This window comes from Stegostoma tigrinum, chromosome 2 (assembly GCF_030684315.1).
Source record: "Stegostoma tigrinum isolate sSteTig4 chromosome 2, sSteTig4.hap1, whole genome shotgun sequence".
In the NCBI taxonomy this organism is placed as follows: Eukaryota; Metazoa; Chordata; class Chondrichthyes; order Orectolobiformes; family Stegostomatidae; genus Stegostoma; species Stegostoma tigrinum.
In genome coordinates, this window is record NC_081355.1 from 145,190,220 (window position 1) to 145,214,361 (window position 24,142).

The window sequence follows — 24,142 nt, forward strand, 5'->3', positions numbered from 1 at the left end:
TTCCGATGCAATTAAGTCCTTCCTTCTTTTCTTGAAATGTTGCAATGTAGGAAATGCAACAGCTAATTTGTGCACTGTGATAATGACAGGATTATATGGCTTTTTGAGGGGAAAATATTGGCCAGGAAATTGGGGAGAATTCCTCTGCTTTTTCTCAAAGTGAATTATTTGGGATTATATGGGATTATTTGCATCCACTGAGCAGGCAGATGAGGCCTGCTTAGGGTTGTAACTAAAAGAGAACCACCCTGACAATGTTAAACTGACTCTGTTAAATTGTCAAAGGATGAAATTAAACTGCAGATCAGGAATTGTTTGAGATAAAGGAAGTATTGCTGAAAAGAGACCTTGAATGTTTTATGTTTGGCAGCACAGCCTTCAAAGTGAGTAAGACAAAACTTGTTAGTTTTATAAACTGAGGAACAGGATATCAATTGGCAAGGAAGTTACGATAAAGAAAGAGTACAAGAAGTTGTTTCCATTGGCAGAGAGACTGAGAATCAGAAGACACTAATAATAAGGTGAAAACCGAAAGAACTGTGGTTGCTTTAAATCAAGAACAAAAACAAAGTTGCTTGAGAAGCTCAGCAGGCTTGGCAACATCTGTGAAGGAAAATGTTGAGAAATGGTGGCCACACCCGAAACATTAACTTTGTTTTTCCTTCACAGATGCTGCCAGACCTACTGAGCTTCTGTAGCAACTAATATAAGGTGATTGGCAAAACAAACAAAAGCAACATGAAGAAAAGCTTTATATTACAGATGGTTAGTATTTGAATGCACTGCCTTAATGGAACTTGCATAAGACACTAGTTTAGCCTCAGCCAGAGAACTAAATCAAATTCTGGGCTCTATACTGTAATAACAACATAAAGACACTGGAAAGTGCAGAAAAGATTCAGGAGAATGATTCCAGGGATGAGGAATTTCAGTTAAACAGATAGATTGGAGAAGTTCAAATTTCTCTCTGAAGAAGAAAAAGCTGACAAGAGACAGAATCATTCAAGATCATAATTAGTACAAGCAGATTAAATATGGAGACAATGTGCTCATTGTGAAAGGATCAAAATGAGAGGTAGAGATTTAAGTAATTGATAAAAGCAGCAAAAATCTAATATGAGGAAATTGTTTTCACACAACAAGTGGTCAGGGTCTGGAATGCAAACTGTGGTGGAGGCAGGTTTAATCAAGACATTCAGAAGGGAATTACATGGTTATTTAAAAAAAGGAAATTGTGTAGAGTGATGTGGACAAGACAGGAGATCAGCATTCGACAAAATGGTCATTTGGAGTGCCAGTGCAGATATAATGGGACAAATGGCTTGCTTCTGCGCCATTACAATTCTGTGATTCTGTAGGAGGGTGTGAGGCAGACTCATCTGTGGTTTTCAAAGAGGAATTGAAATGAACAAATTTGCAGGACTATTTGAAAAAGGCTGGAAAGTGGTACCGAATGAGATGCTCTTGCAGAGAGCTAGCAAGAACGCAATGGGCCAAAATAAATACCAATGTACGTTATCAGATATTCAAGCAGTAAGTAGTAATATATTGAAATGGTTGCCAGTCTGTTCTATTTAATTCAATATTTCAAATAATTCAATGATTGGATAATTTAATCTTTCAACACTGACAAATCCTCTTAAGGTATTTTATTTAAAGTTTCCTAATTAGAATCACTTCAGCTATTTTTAGTGTGAAAATGACTGGATTAACAGCAGTAGATATCCAGTAAAGGCAAAATCTTGTGAAGGAGGAAATGACAAAGTCCTAAAACATATGAATTGTGAAGTGTTTTTATTAAAACAATGCATGGCAGCATTTTATCCATTTAACATAATCTCAAAATATTTAACATTTCTCTCAAGATTCTGGCTCAAAACAGCAAACCTAAAACACTGCAAATAAGTAACTATATCAGAAACATCAATGTTCAAGACACGATGTTACAAAAAATACTGTAAACTGAAACAAAAAATTAAGGGTAATTTCACTCCAACAAAAAGAAAACATTCTCTCTTTTTAAAATAAATAACTATCAGTTGCTAAGGAGCTCCATATTTCCAAGTTCAAGATATTCAACTGTATACATTAATAAACATCACACATCCTCATTGAAACTTTCTCAGCACAATCTTATAATACAAACCAGTTATGAAATATAAACAAAACTGTCACATGATCTGCAATATATCTTTCTATATTTACAAAAGGAATCAAATTCCTTTATATGGACAATTTCATTCCTTCACTAGATAGGGAGGATTAATGACACTAGGTTATTTTTCAAAACCTACTCAAATTAGTACACTGTATCTCAAGTTGAAAACGAGTTGTGCAGTGCAATAAGCTTAAGGATGGGAATGCAGGCACATTGCAAGAATATAAATAGCTGACACATGGTGGGCTTAATTAAAAATTATTCTAGACAGCATCCAACTCTGTCGGATAACCAATTCAGGTACAAATTTCCAGATTCAGCAGTGGGATAAACATGCCAGTTCTTCTACCCATGCTGTTCAGTAGCTGGACATTCAATTCTTAAATTGTAGTTATTTATAGCTGCCATTATGACATGATGCCAAAAACTGGGTTGTGCCGACAAATACTAGGTCCAAATTCTTCATAATCCTTTTTTGTGTGACACACTTGGTAAAATTCAGGCTGTTGAAAGGAAAACAATGTAGTCATGTTGCTAAATTATTTTTATTTTTACCTCCTTACCTCACTTATCTTGATAATGACCATTATGATGACTTAGAGATAGTTTAGACTCCAGTCAACACAGCTATATTTAATTGAATTTGCTGTTAAATGATATTGCTACATTAAAATGACATTAAAAAAAAGATCTTAGCATCAAAACAATCTTTCCATCTTTGTTAGAATTACATACAATTTGAAAGTTTAGAAGAGGGGGACTAGTATTTTAATCTTGAAAAAAGCAACTTTTAAGGGCAAGGGCATGGAAGCTAAGCAAGCAGAAGGAAACTGGGACAATAGGCTAGCAGTTGAGAAACAGACAGACATTATAAGGGATACTTCAGAATACTTAGAAACAAGTAAAGGTAACGTAAAGTCACCACTGTCCTAGTGGATCATAGGGCCACTCTCATGCTAGGAAGTATATTCTTAGTATAAAGAAAAATTCTGAAGGAAAAGATGTGCCATCTGGGGTTAATTAAAATAGTTAAGGAATGCATCAAGCTTGAGAGAAATATCTATAACTGTTTAAAGGGTGAATGCCAGGTCAGATGACAGGTCAGAATACAAATAGCGGAAAAGAACAATTAAAAGGTTAATTAGCACAAATAAATTAGAGCATGAGAAACCAGCAAGGAATGTAAAAAATGATAGCAAGAGCTTCTGCAGGTATTTAAAAAGGAAGACTGGACATTGAACTGCTGGAAAATGATGCTGGAGAAGTAGTAATAGGGAACAAAGAACTAGCAAAGAAATGAAATAGGTACTTTGCATCACTTTTCGCAGTGGAAGACGACAGCAGCATACCAGACTTCAAGGCAATCGGGGGAAGAGGTGGGTGCAGTGGCCACGATGAAGGAGAAGGTGCTGGAGAAACTGAAAGGACTGAAGATGGATTAATCACACAGATCAGATGGACTATATCTCAGAGTTCTGAAGGAGATAGCTAAGGACATAGTATAGGCTTTGTTAGTGATCTTTCAGCAATCACTGGAGTCAGGGACAGTGCCAGAGGACTAGAAAACAACTAATATCCCTGTTTAAGAAGGGAGGGAGGCAGAAGACAGAAAACTAAAGGCCAGTTAACCTGAACCCCACTGGTAAAAGAGACTAGGGCCCAAGGGCACAGCCTCAGAGAGAAGGGACAATCCTTTAGAACTGTGATGAAGGGAAATTTCTTCAACCAGTGGGTGGTTAATGTGCAGAACTAATGGCTGCAGAGGGTTGTGGAGGCCAAGTCATTGAGTGTATTTAAGTCAGAGATAGGTAGATTCTTGTTTGTTAAGGGAATCTGAAGTTACAGGGAGAAGGCAGGAAAATGGAGTTGAGAAACAAATCACATGATCGAACGGCAGAGGAGACTCGTTGAGCCTAAATAGTACAATTTTGCTCCCATATCTTCTAATCTTACGAACCGGAATAAATGAAGTGATTGTTTGTTGTCTAAAGGGAGAAAATAGTGGTTAATAATGGAGATAAAGATATGGTGGATGTTACAAATAAATGTTTTGCTTTGGGCTTTCATGATAGAGGCTACAAAAACATCCCAGTAATGCCTGTATATCTGGAAGGAAGAGTGGAGCTTGGTGAAGATATATTCACGAGGGAAGCATACTGAACACACCGATGAAACTGAGTTGATAAGCCTCTGAGTCCCAATGGACTTCATCCTACTTTAAAAGAGGTAGCTAATATGGGTGGCATGATGGCTGAGTGGTAAACACTACTGCCTCACATTGCCAGGGACCCGGGCTTGATTTCAGCCTTGAGTGACTGCAGTTTGCACTGTCTCCACCCTAGCTGCGTGGGTTTCCTCCCACATTCCAAAGATGTGCATACTAGGTGCATTAACTATGGTAAATGTGGTGTTACAAGGACAGGGTCTGGAAGAGATGACCTTTGGAGGACTGGTGCAGGTTCAATGGTCCTCTTTCTGCACTGTAGGGATTCTACATGTGTTTTATTCATTTTCCTAAATTCTAGTAAACTTATATTAAACTGGAAAATAGTAAATATAATCCCATCATACAATGGAGGTACTAAAAATTAAACTATAGGCCATTTAGCTTTATGTCTGTCATTAAGGAGTATATAACTGGGACTTTAATAAACTCAAGACAGTTAGGAAGAATCAGTGTGATTTAGTGAAAGGGAAATTGTGCTTAACTAATTTATTCGAATTCTTTGAAGGAATAACACAGGCTGTGAATAAAAGGGAGGCTGTTGATATAATGTACTTGCATCAGCAGCATTTGAAAGAGTTCTACATAAAATGTTATTGCACAATAGAGGAGCTCAAAGTAAAGGCAGTAACATACTAGCAAAGATAGAATTTTGGTGGGCTGGCAGAAAACAGTGAGTCTTCTACTGATTAGCAGCATGAGACAAGTGGGGTCTATGCTGGGTGATCAACTTCTTACAACTTATACTAATGACTTGGATGAGAGAATTGAAGGCTTGGTGGTTAAATTTGCAGATGACATAGGAAGGAAAGCAAGTCATGTGAAAATGACATGACAAGTTTGCACATCTATATAGATGGGTAAAGTGTTGTATAAAAATCTGGCAGTTAGAATACAATGAGAAAATGTGAAGTTTACTTTTAAAGAAAGAATTAAAAAAAGCAGAATATTAAATTGGAAAATTATTGCAGAATTACAATGTGCAGAAGGATCTAGGTATTCTACATATTTTGCAGATGTCACAAAAGGTTATATGCAAGTACAATACAGAATCAGGGAGGCTAATTGAATGTTAGCCTTTATTATGAAAGGAACTGAACATGAAAGTAAGGACATTGTACTTAGGCCACATCTTGACTACTTTGTTTTGGTCTTCTTATTAAAGGAAGGATATAAACACACTGGAAGTGGTTCAGAGAAGTTTACTATACTGATACTTGGAATGAATGGGTTGTTTTATGAGGAAAGATTAGACATGAGGCTGGGTTTAGTCACACTAGAATTCAGATGAGTGAGTGGTGATCTGATTGAATTGTAGCAGAGTGACATCACAGCATGGATTCAATTCCCATACCAGCTGAGATTACCATGAAGTACCATTCTTTTCAAAGAACGGAGAACAATACAGCACAAGCACAGGGCTTTCAGGTTTACAAGCCTGTGCCAACACATTTTGCCCTTCCATACTAAAACTGTCTTCACTTACAGGATCTGTATCCTGCTATTCCCTTCCTATTCATATATTTGTCCAGGTGCTTGTTGAATGTTGCTGTTGTGTCTGCCATTGTGTGATTTTTAACTTCCTCCACCCCCCCCCACCCCCCTCACCTGTGACCCTCAGGTTAAACCACCAGCAGTCATCTCTCTCTAATGACAGAACAGCTTATGATCTGGTAGGATTATGGTGACTTTATGAGAGAATCCTGAATGGCCTCAAGAAAGTGGTTATGGAAAGGATGCTTCTTCTTCTAGGAAATCCCTAGTGGTACTAGGGAGCACGGACAAATTAAGACCACCGTTTTAGGAGAGAGAGGAATAGATTTTTCTTTCTGTCAAATGGTCAAGTGACTTTGGAACTCACTGCCCTCTGTCACTGAATATTTAAGACAGAGGGAGACAGATTCTTGTCAGGCAAGAGAATGAAAGGTTACTGCAAATAGATGGGAATGTGGAATTTAAGCAGAAACAGGTAAATCATGATTCAATTGAATGTCAGAGCAAGCTTGAAGGATTAAATGGCCTACTTCTGCTCCTACTTGAACATGGACAGCAGCAGTTCAAGGATGCAGCTCACTACCATCTTTAAAGGTAACTGGACATGGGCAATAAATTCTGACCAGCCAGTGACAACTATGTCCTGCAAGTGAATAAAGAAAATATTTCTATTTTAGTATTCATGTATGTTTAAGTTCACTTACTGTTGATGCAAGCATGGAACCGCCGAACCAAACTGCATACCGCTGCATATGATGGGTTATCACCTGGACCTCAATTGGTTTAGGCTTATTGAAATAATAAAAATTAATAATCAGTCTTTAAAAACAATCTCAGTTACAAAGTTTCATAGTCATTATTATGTCATAACAGGAGAAAGAATTTGATCAGTCATACCTTTAGAACTTTTGTCTCATAACTTGCTAGTTTAATCCATGCAAGTAAATTCTGATCATATAAAATGATTGGGGTAACCTATTTGCAAAATTTTCACCCCACTTGATGTGACAGAGTTATTTTAAAACAGGAATGATTGGGATAGGGCATGTAAGAAGCACTTCAGATCTTAAAAATGTGGAATCCATGGATCAGCTATTCACAAACATTTTCTTTCTGTGACCCCATTTGAAAGTTTGAAAATTGCCACAACCCCTCTATGGGACCTGTTAGCTCTGGCGAGACTGATTTAACAAAGATCAGTGCAACATAGTGTTGTACAGCCAACCATGGGAAGAACTTATGAGGGTGTCAGTGGAGGAGGGACGATGGCAGCGTGCTGGAGAAGGAGCACAGCTTTTGAGGACCCAACACCAACTTTGGAAACCAGGATACAAGGTTAAAATTAAGAACAGGTAGGACAATAATTTTCTCTATACAGCTGGCAAGCTGCAGATTACACTTTGAGAATTTATAGTTGAGATAGAAACTAGGCCAATGTTCTAAATTAGATTACCTAAACGGATGATGTAAAAAAGAACAAAAGGATTTGGGAACATGGATATTGCGTACAGTTCTGGTCACTGCATTATAAGAAGGATGTGGAAGCTTTGGATAGGGTGCAGAGGAGATTTACTAGGATGTTGCCTGGTATGGAGGGAAGGTCTTACGAGGAAAGGCTGAGGGACTTGAGGCTGTTTTCATTAGAGAGACAAAAGGTATTGGTTGAAGTTAATGAACAGAACTGTTTAACTGTTTAACAACAATATGGAGGTGTTCTCACACATCACCATTCATGCCTATTTTAACTTCTGTACTCTGCCATCCCTATGATGGCAGGATGCAGCTGCATGGGTTGTCAAGAGTGGTATCCCAGGATTGTCAGTGGCTACTCTCTTGGAGTACCAGATGCTTGGAATGTTCCTGCCCTGTGGATGATGCTCTGTTAGACACTGTCTATGTGATCTGATGTTCTTCAGGAATTCTAGTTGAAGTCCATCTATTGTTGCTGTTTTGGCTGCTGTCAGAGTGCCATATATTTCCTAGTCTTTATAAGGGCATGAGAAGTCAGAATGAACAAATAACAAACAGAACAAAGAACAGTACAATTTAGGAACAGGTCCTTTGACCCACCAATCCTGCACTTACATATGACGCCTTTCTAAACTAAAAACCTCTTGTCTCTACATGGTCCATATCCCTCTATTTCCTGCCTAATCATGTACCTGTTGAAATGCCTCATGGATGTTGCTATTATATCTCCTCTACCTCCTCTTCTCACAGGACATTCCTAAACTTACCATCCTCTGTAAAAGATGCCTCTCATATCTTCTTTAAACTTCCCCTCTTCACCTTAAACCTCTGTCCCCTAGTAATTGACATTTCTAACTTGAGGGGAAAAAAAACTCAAATTATCTGTGCGTCTCATTTGTAAATTTTGATTTCACCATTTTGTAAACTTCTATCAAGTCTCCCCTCAGCCTCTGATATTCCAGTGAAAACAGATCATGTTTGTCCAATCTCTCCTCATAGGTAATATCCTCCAAACCAGGCAACATCCTGGTAAACTTTTTCTGTTCCCTGCTCAAAGTCTCCATATTCTTCTGGTAGTGTGGTGATCAGAATTGTACACAATATTCCAAATGTGGCCGAACTAAAATAAAATACAGCTACAACATGACTTACAATTTTTATACCCTATGCCCTAAATGATGAAGGCAGGCATGCCATATGCTTTCTTGGCCATCTTATCCACGTAACTTGCCACTTTCAAGGAACTGTGGAGCTTATCTATAAGTAGGTTAAAACTTACAGAATTATGGTCATTGTTCCTGAAATGCTCCCCCACTTCTATCCCCTGGTCAGGCTCATTCCCCAATACCAGGTCTAGTACGGCCCCTTGCCTTGTTGGACTATTTACATATTGCTTCAAGAAATTCTCCGCCAGAGATGATCCTGGGATTAATGGAATCCCAGTCGACCATAATAATCCTGTTGTTTTAGCATTTATCCATAATCTGTCCATTTATATGCCCGCTATCTCCTGTTGGCTACTCAGAAGCCTGTAATACAACCCCAACAAAGTGATTACACCCTTCCCATTCTTGAGGTCTATCCATAAGGCCTCACTGGATGAGCCATCCAAGCATCTAGAATGCTCTGGAACAAATTTTGAAAAACTGCAGCAGTGCCGTGTTAATTCCTGGCAGGCTGGTATCGCTGATTTTATTAGAAGCTGTAAAGTGGCCAAAATAACAAATATCGGCCAAGCCAGGGAAGCCATTTGATGATCCACATGGCCTCTACCCCATCACTGAATTTTCAATAATAACCAACAACAGGCTGTGGCAGAGATCATTGAACCTAAAAAAGAAACCCACACTGAAATCTACAGCCATGAGTACAAGATAACAAAGTGTAGAGCTGGATGAACACAGCAGGCCAAGCAGCATCTTAGGAGCACAAAAGCTGACTTTTCGGGCCTACACCCTTCATCAGAAAAATTTTCTGATGAAGGGTCGAGGCCCGAAACATCAGCTTTTGTGTTCCTGAGATGCTGCTTGGCCTGCTGTGTTCTTCCAGCTCCATACTTTGTTATCTTGGATTCTCCAGCATCTGCAGTTCCCATTATCTCTCTCTCTACAGCCATGAGTGCCAGGTTTCAGCCTTACATGGAAAATCTGCACAATCTTCAATTATTTGAGGATGAGTTGGAAACTTGTAGTCACTTGGTTCACAAGTGGAACATGAGGAGCAGCTCAAATTGTGGTCGTGTCCATTCAAGTCAGACTATCAAACCCTGAGAGACTCTTTCTCATGGCTACACAACCATTCACCCTGTGTCAGCTGTTCCTGTTGATTTTTAACCTCAATATCAAACTATAACTGCTTTTTCAGATATATGACTGAAAATAAAATCAGGCCTTAAAAAAGGAAAGGATTAAATTCATTTCTGAAAAACAACGTTATTGATAGTTGACTTTCTTAAATGGTTTAAATTTTTTTTAAAAAGTAATAGGATTAGATAACAACGTACCTTTATTCGACCAGCACTAAGCTGTTCACTAATTTTCAATCTTGTATCCACAACTCTTTTTAGATCTCGCTGCAAACGACGCCCAAAGTCCCGAAACATTGTTGAACCTCCAGAAAGAACTATGTTCTATAAACAAGATTTAATTTTGACAAAATAAGAATTTATTTTTACAGTGATAACAAGGTGTAGAGCTGGATGAACACAGCAGGCCAAGCAGCATCATAGGAGCACAAAAGCTGATGTTTTGGGCCTAGGCCCTTCTTCAGAAATGGGGGAGGGGAAGGGAGTTCTGAAATAAATAGAGAGAGGTGGGGTGGCAGATAGAAGATGGATAGAGAAGATAGATTAGATTCCCTACAGTGTGGAAACAGGCCCTTCGGCCCAACAAGTCCACACCACCCCTTGGAGCATCCCACCCAGAGCCATCCCCCTAAAATGCACACACTTCTGAACACTACGGGCAATTTAGCATGGCCGATCCACCTAGCCTACACATCTTTGGACTGTGGGAGGAAACCGGAGAACCCAGAGGGAACCCATGCAGACACGGGGAGAATGTGCAAACTCCGCACTGACAGTTACCTGAGACTGGAATCGAACCCGGGTCCCTGGTCTGTGAGGCTGCAATGTTAACCACTGAGCCACCGTGCTGCCCCTAGGTGGAGAGGAGACAGACCGGTCAAAGTGGCAGGGATGCAGCCAGTAACGATGAGTGTAGGTGGGGAGGGAGGGAGGAGATAGGTCTGTTCAGGGAGGACATACAGGTCAAGGGGGTGGAATGAGGTTAGTAGGTGGCAGATGGAAGTGGGGCTTGAGGTGGGAGAAGGGGTACATGGGAGGAAGGATAGGTTAGGGAGGTGGAGACGAGCTTGGCAGGTCTTTGGATGCGGTGGGGGAAGGGAGATTTTGAAGCTTGTGAAGTTGAGGTGGGAGGAGGGGAAAGGTGGGAGGAAGGACAGGTTAGGGAAGCGGAGTCGAGCTGGGCTGGTTTTGGGATGCGGTGGGGGAGAGGGGATTTTGAAGCTGGTGAAGTCCACATTGATACCATTAGGCTGCAGGGTTCCCAGGTGGAATATGAGTTGCTGTTCCTGCAACCTTCGGGTAGCATCATTGTGGCACTGCAGGAGGCCCAGGATGGACATGTTGTCTAAGGAATGAGAGGGGGAGTTGAAATGGTTCATGACTGGGAGGTGCAGTTTAGTGTGAACTGAGTGTAGGTGTTCTGCGAAGTGGTCCCCAAGCCTCCGCTTGGTTTCCCCGATGTAGAGGAGGTCACAACGGGTACAGCAGATATAGTGTACCACATTAGCAGATGTGCAGGTGAACATCTGCTTGATATGGAAAGTCTTCTTAGAGCCTGGGATGAGAGTGGGGGGCAGGGAGGAGGTTTAGGGGCAGGTGTAGCACTTCCTGCGGTTACAGGGAAAAGTGCTAGGTGTGGTGGGGCTGGAGGGGAGTATGGAGCGGACAAGGGAGTCACGGAGAGAGTGGTCCCTCCAGAAGGCAGATAAGGGTGGGGAGGGAAAAATGTCTTTGGTGGTTGGGTGGGACCAAAGCAGAATCCCCCTTGTCCTCACATACCACCCCAACCACTTCTGGATCCAACACATCATCTTCTATCACTTCCGCCATCTGCAATCCGACCCCACCACTACATCGAGGAAGCCAAGCAGAGGCTTGGGCACTGCTTTGCAGAACACTTAAGCTCGGTTCTCACTAAACAACTGCACCTCCCAATGGTGAACCACTTCAACTCCCCCTCCATTCCGCAGACGACATGTCCATCCCGGGCCTCCTGCAGTGCCGCAACGATACTACCTGAAGGTTGCAGGAACAGCAACTCATATTTCGCTTGGGAACCCTGCAGCCCAATGGATAAATGTGGACTTCACAAGCTTCAAAATCCCCCCTCCCCCATCACATCCCAGCTCGTCCCCACCTCCCTAACCTGTCCTTCCTTCCACCTATCCCCTCCTCCCACCTCAAGCCCCACCCCCATCTCCTACCTACTAACCTCATCCCACCCCTTGACCTGTCCGTCCTCCCTGGACAGACCTATCTCCTCCCTACCTCCCCACCTACACTCACCTTTACTGGCTCCATCCCCACTTCTCCACCTATCTTCTCCATCTACCTTCTATCCGCCTCCCCCTCTTTCCCTTTTTATTTCAGATCCCCCTTCCCCTTCCCAGTTCTGAAGAAGGGTCTAGGCCCAAACATCAGCTTTCTTGCTCCTATGATGTTGCTTGGCCTGCTGTGTTCATCTAGTTCTGCACCTTATGATCTCGGATTCTCCAGCACCTGCAGTTCCTACTATCTCTGAAACAATTTATTTTTTCATACTGCTTGCCCAACAGCTTATCAAAAGTCCTCAATGTATCCATGCATATGGAGAAAACGTGGTCAACAAATGGTATTGTTTTTAGTTTAGACATTACTAACAATATTCTAAAAGTAAAGTGGTAAACGATAAAACCATCGACAGCAGTCAATTAAGGAGTTTACCAACAGTACAGCAGTGCCACCTAGCTCTTGGACAACAAATCTAAAATGGTAGGTAGGGGAAATAATTTATATAAAAGCCTTCACTGAAGAATAACTTCTTTATCAGACAGTGTTTACTTTGTCTGCTGCTACCTTTTTAGGTCAAACTGCTTTGTAGAAGAATTTTTGCACAGCTGTTTTCTTTTCTCGAAAACAGAGGGCGGAGGGTTAAGCTGCAAGAGGACGTTGAAATTACAATGCGGTAGATGCAAAGAAAACATTTTGCTTCACGGGAGAGTCAAAACTAGAGTCAGTGGTGTAAGATACCAACTAACAAAATCCGGGAAAAATTACAGAAAATGTGGGCCTCACTATCTCAAGGTGCATTTGGGGCAAATATCATAGATATATTTCAGGAAAAGTTAAACAAGAACCTGGAGACAGAAAAGAATAAATGGGCACGTTGATAGGGTTAAAAGTAAAGTGGGATGTGGGTGGGTGGGTGGGGGTCGAGGGTGCTTGTACAGAACATAAACACAAGCGTAAACTAGTTGGGCATAATGATCTGCTCTGTAGTATAATTTCTGATACAGTGGCTTTACATACATATACAAAATAGAGGTTTACTTCAAGAATACAGTCTCAAATGCTATGAGTTTAATTGCAACATAGTTCATAGACTAGAATCCCTGTGGTGTGGAAACAGGACAATCAGTGCAACATGCACACACTGTCCCTCTGAAGAGCATCCCACCCAGACCCATCCCCCTACCCTTTCCCTGTAACCCTGCATTCCGATAGCTAATCCACCTCAATTACACCCCTCAACACTATGGACAATTCAGCATGGTCAATCCACCTAACCTGCACATCTTTGGGCTGTGGGAGGAAACCAGAACACCCAGCGGAAAACTACACGGACACAAGGAGAATGTGCAAACTCCACAGACAGTTGCCCGAGGCTGGAATCAAACCCAGTCCCTGGTGCTGTCAGACAGCAGTGCTAACCACTGAGACACCGTGCTGCCCCTTTTCTTTGTAAGCCAAGTTCAATTTGAATTAATTCCATCTACAAGAGTTTAGGCAGCCAGCAGTAATCAGAGTGCGCCCATGCTTTAAAAGGAGATATGTGCTTTGAACCTGGGCTACTGCTTGTCTGTTTCCCTCTGTGGGAAAAGGAAGAAGAAAAATTAACTCTGCTTCCAAATAACTCCAGAGGGGCCAGTATCCCATCACCAAGTCACCCTTTATTTACATGTAGGAAGTTCTTGACTCTATAACAGCCTTAACAGAAACAGCACCATAGTGTCAAAATCTCTGGCACTCCTCTTTTTATCTGTAAGCCACAGGTTCCTCATGAGACCAGACTAACAGCTCCAGTCAAATAACTTGTATTCAATGAGGTCCAGCTGGCTAACCTTGTTATTATCACTACATTGCCTCCCACTCAGGGTCCAAGGACATAAGCCAGTCCTTTCTCTTGGGTGGCCCCATGGGGCGTTCTAACACTATACCAGGCTCCTCCAACTTGGCATATGACATGGGCAACTTGTGATGTGCAGGAGCTTGCCTCCTGTGGCAGGAACACCTTGGTTCTGCCAGCAAAGGCATCGATGTGGTTACTTCTGTCAGGTCCAGCTCAGATTCAGAAGTCTTGTCAACTCTTGATGGGAAGAGTGAACCAAAGGGTTTCAGCAGACTTTCCAACTGCTCCGAGGAGCAGGGCACCTTTTGCTCCCACACCACTTGAGAGTTTGCAGCTTTCTTACGGTCCAAATACTTGTTCAGGACCATTGCACTGACCTGAAATTTATATGTCACTAGCCCTTGCCTCGCATCAACGATGCCTCTTACACATGCAGGGCCATTGCCATGCTTCTTACACCAAACTTCATCTCCTGCAGTAAACTCTTGCTCTCACTTTGTGGAGTCTTCTTGAGCCTGGCTCCAGTGTTCAGAATGCTGTTTCATCCTCAACCCCAGGTGCAGGAAGATCAGATTTAGCCTGGTGTGGAGTCTTCTGCACGTTAGCAACTCTACTGGTGCTATCTCTGTAGTTGTATGTGGGGTGGTCAATAAATAAGAATCATAACAGCTTTGTATCTAGTGAAGCTGTTTCTTCAAGCCTGCTTTCAAAGTTTGGACTATTGTTTTTGCCAGATCATTGGATGATGAATGGCATGGTACTGTTGAATCCCTTTCAACTCTAGGAAATACCCAAATTCTTTGGTGGTAAACAATGGTCTGTTATCTGTGAGCAACACTTCCAGGAGTCTGTGTATTGAGGAAGATGCGTGCAGTTTTTCTATTGTGGTCTCTGTGTTTGAAAAATGGACTCTAAGCATGTCCAACCACTTTGAGTAGGTGTCTACAATGACTAAGAACATCGAGCCCGTGAAAGGACTTGCATGGCCAACATGTAACCAAGCTCAAGATTTACCTGGCCATACCCACAGTTGTGGGGAAGCTGCTGGTGGTAATTTTCCTCCTTGATGGCACTTTGGGCACTGCCCCACCAAAGCAGTTATGTCTGTATCTGAGCCAGGTCACCAGGCATAACTTCTTGCCAGCATCTTCATTCTGGAGAAGCCTGGATGACCCTTGAGGAGTTCAGCCAGTACCTGGCAGTGACCTAGTCTCAGGACAATCACTCTTGTTCCCATAACAAAATGCCATCCTCTACTGCAAGCAGGTCTCTCCAGGTCTAAAAAGGTTTCAATTCTGGTTATGACAACCCTTTGATTTCCCCCATCACCACCAGTTCTTTTAGTTTTGCCAGGACCAGTTCCTTCTCCATCCAAAGTCTGATATTGTCAGATGTGACTGAAAGTCACAAAAAATTTAAAACCATTACAGTTTCTTCCATCAGCAGTGCCACCAATGGTGTATCTGCCCTTTGGAGAGGCAGCTCAATGTATCTGTATGCACTATTTGGCCTCCTGGACAGTGTTCTAACTTGTAAATATAGGCACTTAGTAATACAGCGCACCACTGAATTCAGCCTGAAGCTGTCGGTGAAACTGTCTTATCCTCTTTAAGCAGACCAAAAAGGGATTTGTGGTCCATTATTCTCACGAATTTTTGTCCATAAAGGTATTAGTGGAACTTCCTGACTCCAAATATGACTACTAAATTTTTTTCTCCATTTGGATGTATCTACTTGCTACATTAACCAAAGTCCTGGATGAATACATAAATGGGCATTCTTCTCCATTGACCCACCTATAAGATGATACCACCCTGATGCCATATGAGGACACATCACATGTCAATACCAGGACTTGCTTGGGGTCATAGTACACCAATACCTTAGAGGATGATAGCTGTTTCTTTACTTCACCAAAAGACCATTTCCAAGGCTGACCCTTTTTTGGTTGATGCAAAGGTGCCAGCTGGAGGCCAAGTTATATAGCAATTTTCCATAATATTTTACTAGCCCAAGAAATCATCTAAGCTCCTGCACAGATATGGGAGCTGGGCACCTTTGATAGCCTGCGCATTATCTTCCAATGAGTGTAACCCAGTCTTGTTGACTCTGTAGCCTAAATAGGTCACTTAGAATGTCTGGAGCACACATTTTTCTCTTCTAAGGCATATGCCCAACTCGGAGACACATTGGTGGAATATTTCCAAGTTCTCTAAGTGTTCTTTATTGGTATTCCCTGTTATTACCACATCATCTAAATAAATGGCAACCTGAGGTAGACTTTGCAAAATGTTCTCCATTATCTACTGAAAAACTGAACAGACTGATGATGCCCCAAATGGCAATCTCATATATTGGTATAAACTTAATGGATATTAATTTCAGTACACTTATGAGAATCCTTGTGTAAACGCAATTGCAATTAAGCGTGGCTCAAGTCCAGTTTCGCGAAGGACACCCCCACCCAACCAGCTTAGTGTATAAATCTTCTACCAGAGCAATCATGTACTTATCCAGCTGTGAAAAGTGGTTTACTGTTTATTTAAAATCCCCACAAAAGGCGAAACAGCCATCGGGCTTCAAAATTGGTACAACCTGTGCTGCCCATTCCACAAACTGGACTGGTTTGATGCTTTCTTCACTTTCCAGCCTCCTGATTTCTGCCTCTGCTTTTGCCCATAAGGCAAACGATGCTGGGTGGGCCTTTCAGAATCATGGAACTGCTGCTTGGTCAACATGCAAGATAGCCTTAGCTTCTCTCAAAATCCCTAGATGTTCCTGGAAGACTTCTTGGTATTTCCGTAGGATTTCACTCAGGCAGCCATTTTCTAACTGAAAAACGTGGAGCCAATCAAGGAGAATCTCTCTCAACCAGTCAGCCCCATCAAGATTGGGCCCAAGCCTTTTAACTACAATCACTAGTAACTGAACCAGCTGCTTTTCATGAGACTAAAACCGAAGTTAAACCCTTAATCTATAAAGGTTCCCTGGAGTACTGTCTCAGTCTAGCCAAGATCTTGCACAAATGTAAGGGTTGGAGTCCAGAGCAAATTTTGTTAAAAACGGGTTCTGTGATCACTGATACGGTCATGCCAGTATCGACCGCTATTAGAACTGGATTACCATTTAAAAAGACGTTTATTTTGATTCGTTCTGATTTGGACTTGTTTAGCAATTTGATTGTCCAAACCCAGATGTAGGTGGACTTTCCAGGGTATGCACTCTCCTGGATACCAGCCTATGAGTTATCTTTTTCAAGTTAGGTCCAGTAGGACTCTTTTGTTGCCTTGAAACCGTATACCAGCAGCAACTACATTGGCTTGCCAGCCCAGATCCTGAAGAAAATTTTAACTGTTTGGCTGAGGCTTGGCTGTGTTTTGGAGTTTTGCTGAACCAACCTAGAGTCCCTCCAATCAGGATATGCGCTGAGCGAGGCCATGCAATTTCTTGGACTCGAGTAGTGTTTCCCCAAATTCAATCAGACTGGCAAGAGTACCCACTGCCACTGGAATACCCTGCAACTCATATGCTCCACTTGCCACATTTTCCAATGATAAAGCCACCTGTTTGAAGTGTAGTTGGGCTTCAGATGGTAGGTGCTTTTTGTATGGTTACATCATTAATCCCTCTCCTGTTGCCACTGAAAGAACTCCACAGAGGCTGGTATTCTGTCACCAAGTCACCTTTTATTTACAAATGCATAGTACTTGACACTGGTCCGGCTTCCTCCTAAGCCAGCTCTCAGAGTGAACAGAACCTCTGACATTCCTGTTTATATCTGTCAGCCAGGGCTCCCTAATTGTACCAGGTTAACAGCCCCAATCAGGGAACTCATATTGTATGAAGTCCAGCTGGCTGACCTTATTACAATCACTACATGTTTCAGACACCACAGGTGAGTATTTCCAGCACTGTTTTTATTTCACAAAGAGCCATTAATATTGTAAGCTGTAGTTTCAGCAACATAGAGATTGGGAAAAGTAAAGAACTTATCACAATGTTTTATAAAAATCATTCAGCTGGCTCAATAAAATGATATTCGATCAAGGGGGAGAATGGCTAGCTGGTAAGATTAAATATGGGTAAGTGTGACAGGACGTAGTTTGAGAGGTTTAAAAAAAATGGAAGGAGGGTATATATTCAGCAATAAAAGCTTTCCAAGCAGTATATGAACCCTAAAAGTGACCAAACACGAACTGTTCAGTTCAACTATATACACCCAATGCATTTCTTCTGCTAAATCCTTTCTCCCAAGAACAATGAAGGACTGGAACTACCCTGCACAAACTTTAATCTCTATGCCCCGAGGACTCGCTCAAGTAAAATCTGTTGAGCATTTGTTTTAATTAACGTAAACATCCACAGCATTGATTGTGCACCTCTGGTGAAAATTTCCTTGTGGAATACTACAGAGGGAAACGTAACCAACCACAAAAGGAGACCTGATAAAGGCTTTTAAAATTTTGAAAGTCTCTAATCAAGTGGGAATGGGCAATGTACAAATTATGACAAAGCATCATTAATTATACGATTATTGAGAGTTTTTTTATGCACTTGTAGACGTGGACATTGCTGGCTGGGCCAGCATTTAATGACCACTCCTTGTTGCCTTTGAGAAGGTGGCACTGAGCTGCCTTCTTGAACTGCTGTAGATTGACCCACAATGCTGTTAGGGACAGAATACCAGGAATTTGTGATGATGAAGGAAAAGCGATACATTTTCGAATCAGGATAGTAGTGGCATCGAGGGGAACTTGCAGATTACGGTGTTCCCATGTATCTGCTGACTTTGTCCTGCTAAATGGAAGTGGTTATGGGTTTGGAAGATATTGTCTAAGGATCTTTTTTTCTTGTAGTTAGAACACACTGCTGCTACTGAACTGGAGGGAACAGATGTTCATAAATGTAGTGACAAAGGGCCGCACTTCCCTGGATCGTGTCAAGCATTCTGAATATATTTGGAGCTACACACATCCAGGAAAGTGGGGAATATTCCATTTTAGTCCTGAATTTTGCCTTGTTGATAATGGACAGGCTTTGGGGAGTCAGGAGGTGAGTTACTCACCAGAGTATTCCTAGCCTCTGACCCACTCGTGTAGCAAATGTGTTTGCGTGGTCAGTCCAGTTGAGTTTCTGGTTAATGGTACCCCCAAGAATGTTGACAGCGATGTTAATTATAGTGATTGGGACTCGATGGACCTCATTGACTATGAGGTTCTTGACTGGGGTTGTTAACCTTGGATAAGCATGTGGACGTACATAGAATAGTGTAGGTTAGATGGGCTTGAGATCGGTATGACTGGTCGGCACAACATCGAGGGCCGAAGGGCGTGTACTGTGCTGAAATGTTCTATGTTCTATGTTCTATAATCAGGAAAGCCTTGGCTATGACAATTTTAATCAGGAGATGATAATCTCCTCAGCTGAGGACTGACTCTGAACTGGCTGGCCACTGCCAGTTTACTGTGCACTAGTAAATAAAGCATGACTTGGTGAAGGGACCCGACCTCTGTGCAGTTATTTCAGTGGCAATGGGAGAAAAGAGGAAGTGCCTGAAGAACATTCACTTGCGACTGTCATCTTCTGACAAGCATTTCTGGCACCATGCCTCTTTTTGGGAAGCTTGGCTCTTATGACTCTGCTGTTGAAGGCTGCAGAAAGAATGCAATATCTTTTCTGGACAAATGACATTGGGCCGGATGAAAAGCAACGAGTAATTCTTCTGACTGTGTGTGGACCCGCAGCATTTCCAGTTATAAGGAGTTTAACCAGGCACTAAAACCTTCTAAAAGTTGATAGGGTTGGTTAAGGAATATTACGACCCCAAGCCTCCTTTAATCCTAAGATGCTGATGTTGCAGGTTCCTGAAGGAGTTGAACTCGTGGCTACAGGGATGGTGCAGGAGGGAGCGTTTTGGATTCTTGGATAATTGGGGGTCTTTCTGGGGTAGGTGGGACCTCTACAAGCAAGATGGTCTTCACCTGAACCAGAGGGGTACCAATATCCTGGGGGGGAAATTTGCTAAGGCTGTTCGGGTGGGTTTAAACTAATTCAGCAGGGGGTTGGGCACCAAAGTTGTAGTTCGACTATAGAAAAGGTTGAGAGTAGGGTGGTCCGAAATAAAGTTTCGGGGAAGCAAGATGGCACTGGCAAGCAAGAAGTTGGTTTGAAATGTGTCTACTTCAATGCCAGGAGCGTCCGGAATAAGGTGGGTGAACTTGCAGCGTGGGTTAGTACCTGGGACTTCGATGTTGTGGCCATTTCGGAGACATGGATAGAGCAGGGACAGGAATGGTTGTTGCAGGTTCTGGGATTTAGATGCTTCAGTAAGAACAGAGAAGATGGTAAAAGGGGCGGAGGTGTGGCATTGTTGGTCAAGGACAGTATTACAGTTGCAGAAAGAATGTTTGGGGACTCGTCAACTGAGGTAGTAATGGGTTGAGGTTAGAAACAGGAAAGGAGAGGTCACCCTGTTGGGAGTTTTCTATAGGCCTCCGAATAGTTCCAGAGATGTAGAGGAAAGGATAGCAAAGATTATTCTCGATAGGAGTGAGAGAGACAGGGTAGTTGTCATGGGGGACTTCAACTTTCCAAATATTGACTGGGAACACAATAGTTCGAGTACTATAGATGGGTCAGTTTTTGTCCAGTGTGTGCAGGAGGGCTTCCTGACACAGTATGTAGATAGGCCAACAAGGGGCAAAGCCACACTAGATTTGGTACTGGGTAATGAGCCCGACCAGGTGTTCGATTTGGAAGTAGGTGAGCACTTTGGTGATAGCGATCACAATTCTGTTATGTTTACTTTAGTGATGGAAAGGGATAGGTGTATACCACTGGGCAAGAGTTATAGCTGGGGGAAAGGCAATTACAATGAGTTTAGGCAAGATTTAGGGAGCATAGAATGGGGAAGGAAACTGCAGGGGATGGGCACATTAGAAATGTGGAGCTTATTCAAGGAAAAGCTCCTGTGTGTCCTAGATAAGTATGTACCTGTCAGGCAGGGAGGAAGCTGTAGATCGCGGGAGCTGTGGTTTACGAAGGAGATGGAATCTCTGGTCAAGAGGAAGAAGGAAGCTTATGTTAGGATGTGATGTGAAGGCTCAGTTAGGGCACTTGAGGGCTACGAGGTAGCCAGGAAAGACCTAAAGAGAGAGCTCAGAAGAGCCAGGAGGAGACATGAGAAGTTGTTGGCAGATAGGATCAGGGTAAACCCTAAGGCTTTCTATCGGTATTTAAGGAATAAAAGAATGACGAAAGTAAGATTAGGCCCAATCAAGGATAGTAGTGGTAAGTTGTGAGTGGAGTCAGATGAGATAGGGGAAGCGCTAAATGAATATTTTTCAACAGTATTCACTCTAGACAACGACAATGTTGTCGAGGAGAATACTGAGATACAGGCTACTAGACTAAGTGGGATTGAGGTTCACATGGCAGAGGTATTAGAAATCCTTCAGAAGGTGAAGATAGATAAGTCCCCTGGGCCGGATGGGATTTATCCTCGGATCCCCTGGGAAGCCCGGGAGGAGATTGCCGAGCCTTTGGCATTGATCTTTAACTCGTCATTGTCTACAGGAATAGTGCCAGATGACTGGAGGATAGCAAATGTAGTTCCCCTGTTCATGAAGGGGAGTAGAGACAACCCTGGTAATTTAAGACCAGTGAGCCTTACCTCAGTTGTTGGTAAAGTGTTGGAAAAGGTTATAAGGGATAGGATTTATAATCATCTAGAAAAGAATAAATTGATTAGGGATAGTCAGCACGGTTTTGTGAAGGGAAGGTCGTGCCTCACAAACCTTATTGAGTTCTTCGAGAAGGTGGCCAAACAGGTAGATGAGAGTAAACCGGTTGGTGTGGTGTATATGGATTTCAGCAAGGCGTTCAATAAGGTTCCCCACAATAGGCTATTGTACAAAATGCAGAGGAATGGAATTGTGGGAGATATAGCAGTTTGGATCAGAAATTGGCTTGCTGAAAGAAGACAGAGGGTGGTAGTTGATGGGAAATGTTCATCCTGGAGATCAGTTACTAGTGGTGTACCGTAAGATTCGGTGTTGGGTCCACTGCTGTTTGGCATTTTTATAAATGACCTGGATGAGGGCGTAGAAGGATGGGTTAGTAAATTTGCAGACGACACTAAGGTCGGTGGAGTTGTGGAGACTGACAAAGGATGCTGTAGGTTGCAGAGAGACATAGATAAGCTGCAGAGTTGGGCTGAGAGGTGGCAAATGGAGTTTAATGCAGACAAGTGTGAGGTGATGCACTTTGGTAGGAGTAACCAGAAGGCAAAGTACAGGGCTAATGGTAAGATTCTTAGCAGTGTATATGAACAGAGAGATCTCGGTGTCCATGTACACAGATCCTTGAAAGTGGCCACCCAGGTTGACAGGGCTGTTAAGAAGGCATACAGTGTTTTAGCTTTTATTAATAGAGGGATCGAGTTCCGGAACCAAGAGGTTATGGTGAAGCTGTACAAAACTCTGGTGCGGCCGCACTTGGAGTATTGTGTACATTCTGGTCACCGCATTATAAGGATGTGGAAGCTTTGGAAAGGGTGCAAAGATTTACTAGGATGTTGCCTGGTATGGAGGGAAGGTCTTACGAGGAAAGGCTGAGGGACTTGAGGCTGTTTTCATTAGAGAGAAGAAGGTTGAGAGGTGACTTAATTGAAACATATAAAATAATCAGAGGGTTCGATAGGGTGGATAGGGAGAGTCTTTTTTCTAAGATGGTGACGGCGAGCACGAGGGGGCATAGCTTTAAATCGAGGGGTGAAAGATATAGGACAGATATCAGAGGTAGTTTCTTTACTCAGAGAGTAGTAAGGGAATGGAACGCTTTGCCTGCAACTGTCGTAGATTCGCCAACTTTAGGTACATTTAAGTCGTCATTGGATAAGCATATGGACGTACATGGAATAGTGTAGGTTAGATGGGCTTGAGATCGGTATGACAGGTCGGCACAACATCGAGGGCCGAAGGGCCTGTACTGCGCTGTAATGTTCTATGTTCTATTAAACCAGTGCAGTTTGTAGAATGGGCAGCACTGGTCGTACCGATTGTGAAGCCTGATGACTCAGTTCACCTTTTGTGGTGATTTTAAGCAAACAGTAAACCACTTCTCACAGCTGGATATATCTGCACCCTCACATTGAGGACACAAACGCAAGATTGGTAGGGGTACTGTCATTTACAAAGCTGGACATCAGCCATGCCTACATACAATTGCGACTGGATGAGGAGTCCCAGAAGTACACTACAATTAAAACTCACACGGGTTCATATCAATACACAAGACTGTCATTTGGGGTAGGATCAGCCTGCACCCTTTTTGGGCGGACCATGGAGAACATTTTACAAGGGCTTCCCCAAGTTGCTATTTATCTGGATGACATATTGGTAAAAGGGAAGACCAATAAAGAGCACTTGGAGAACTTGGGCATAATTTTTAAACGTTTCTCCCAGGCAGGCAGACACCTTAGAAGGGAAAAATGTGTGTTCCAGGCACCCCAAGTGACTTACTTGGGTTACAGAGTTGACAAAACCAGGTTATACCTGTTGGAAGAGGAATTGAGGGTGATCAAAAGACACCTGGCACCCATGTGTGAACTGGAGCTTTGGTCTTTACTTGGGTTAGTGAAATGTTACGGAAAATTCAAACGTAACCATCTTGGCACCCTTAAACCTGGTATTAAGAAAGGGTCAGCCTTGGAAATGGTTGCTAAGCCAAGAAGTAGCCTTTAGGGAAGTGAACAAAACAGCTACCTTCACCTAAGGCATTGCCCCACAACGATCCAAAGTGAGAAGTAGTACTGACATGCAATGCCTCCCCGTACAGCACTGGGGTAGTGTTGGCTCACCAGTGGACCAGAGAGGAACGCTCAATAACATATGCTTTCTGAACTTTAGCTGATGCACAAACGAAAGTATGCCCAGATAGAGAAGGAAGATTTAGGAATAGTCTTTGGTGTGAGGAAGTTCCACCAGTACCTTTACCGTGAGAATTTGTTTTCGTAACTGATCACAAACCCTAGCTCGGGCTACTGAAGGAAGACAAGTTGGTGCCCACATAGTTTTGGATAGAATTCAATGTTGGGCCCTTATTCTCAGTGCATACATGTTAGAACACCACCCAGGAAGCCAAAGTGGCTAAAGTGGATGCCTTGAGCCACATCCCACTACACTCCCCTGGTGGTGCCTCCCCTGGAAGAGTTCGTTTGGTTTTAAATTTTCTGAACACCCTTCCTCTCACCACAGACAATATCTGACTATAGACGCCAAAAGGACCTGTCCTAGCAAAACTGAAACAGCTAGTGGTCATGGGGAAAAACAGTAGGGCCATTGTAACCAGGACTGAAACCTTTTTGGACCCTGCAACACCAGA

The 24,142-nt window shown here is 42.6% G+C and overlaps 1 protein-coding gene across 2 annotated transcripts in view; it reads right to left on the reverse strand.

Moving 5' to 3' along the window:
* Positions 1–1,864: 1,864 nt before the first annotated feature.
* The window catches only part of LOC125460628 (actin-related protein 3B-like), a 139,450-nt gene continuing 117,172 nt past the window's right edge, over positions 1,865–24,142 (reverse strand). For both annotated transcript variants that reach the window (XM_048548279.1, XM_059642133.1), the window contains 3 exons: positions 9,850–9,975; positions 6,581–6,664; positions 1,865–2,661 (listed from right to left, as the gene is read on the reverse strand). In XM_048548279.1, the coding sequence (XP_048404236.1) occupies positions 2,566–2,661; positions 6,581–6,664; positions 9,850–9,975 (306 nt within the window). In that variant the 3' untranslated portion in view covers positions 1,865–2,565. The remainder of the gene's footprint in view (positions 2,662–6,580; positions 6,665–9,849; positions 9,976–24,142) is intronic.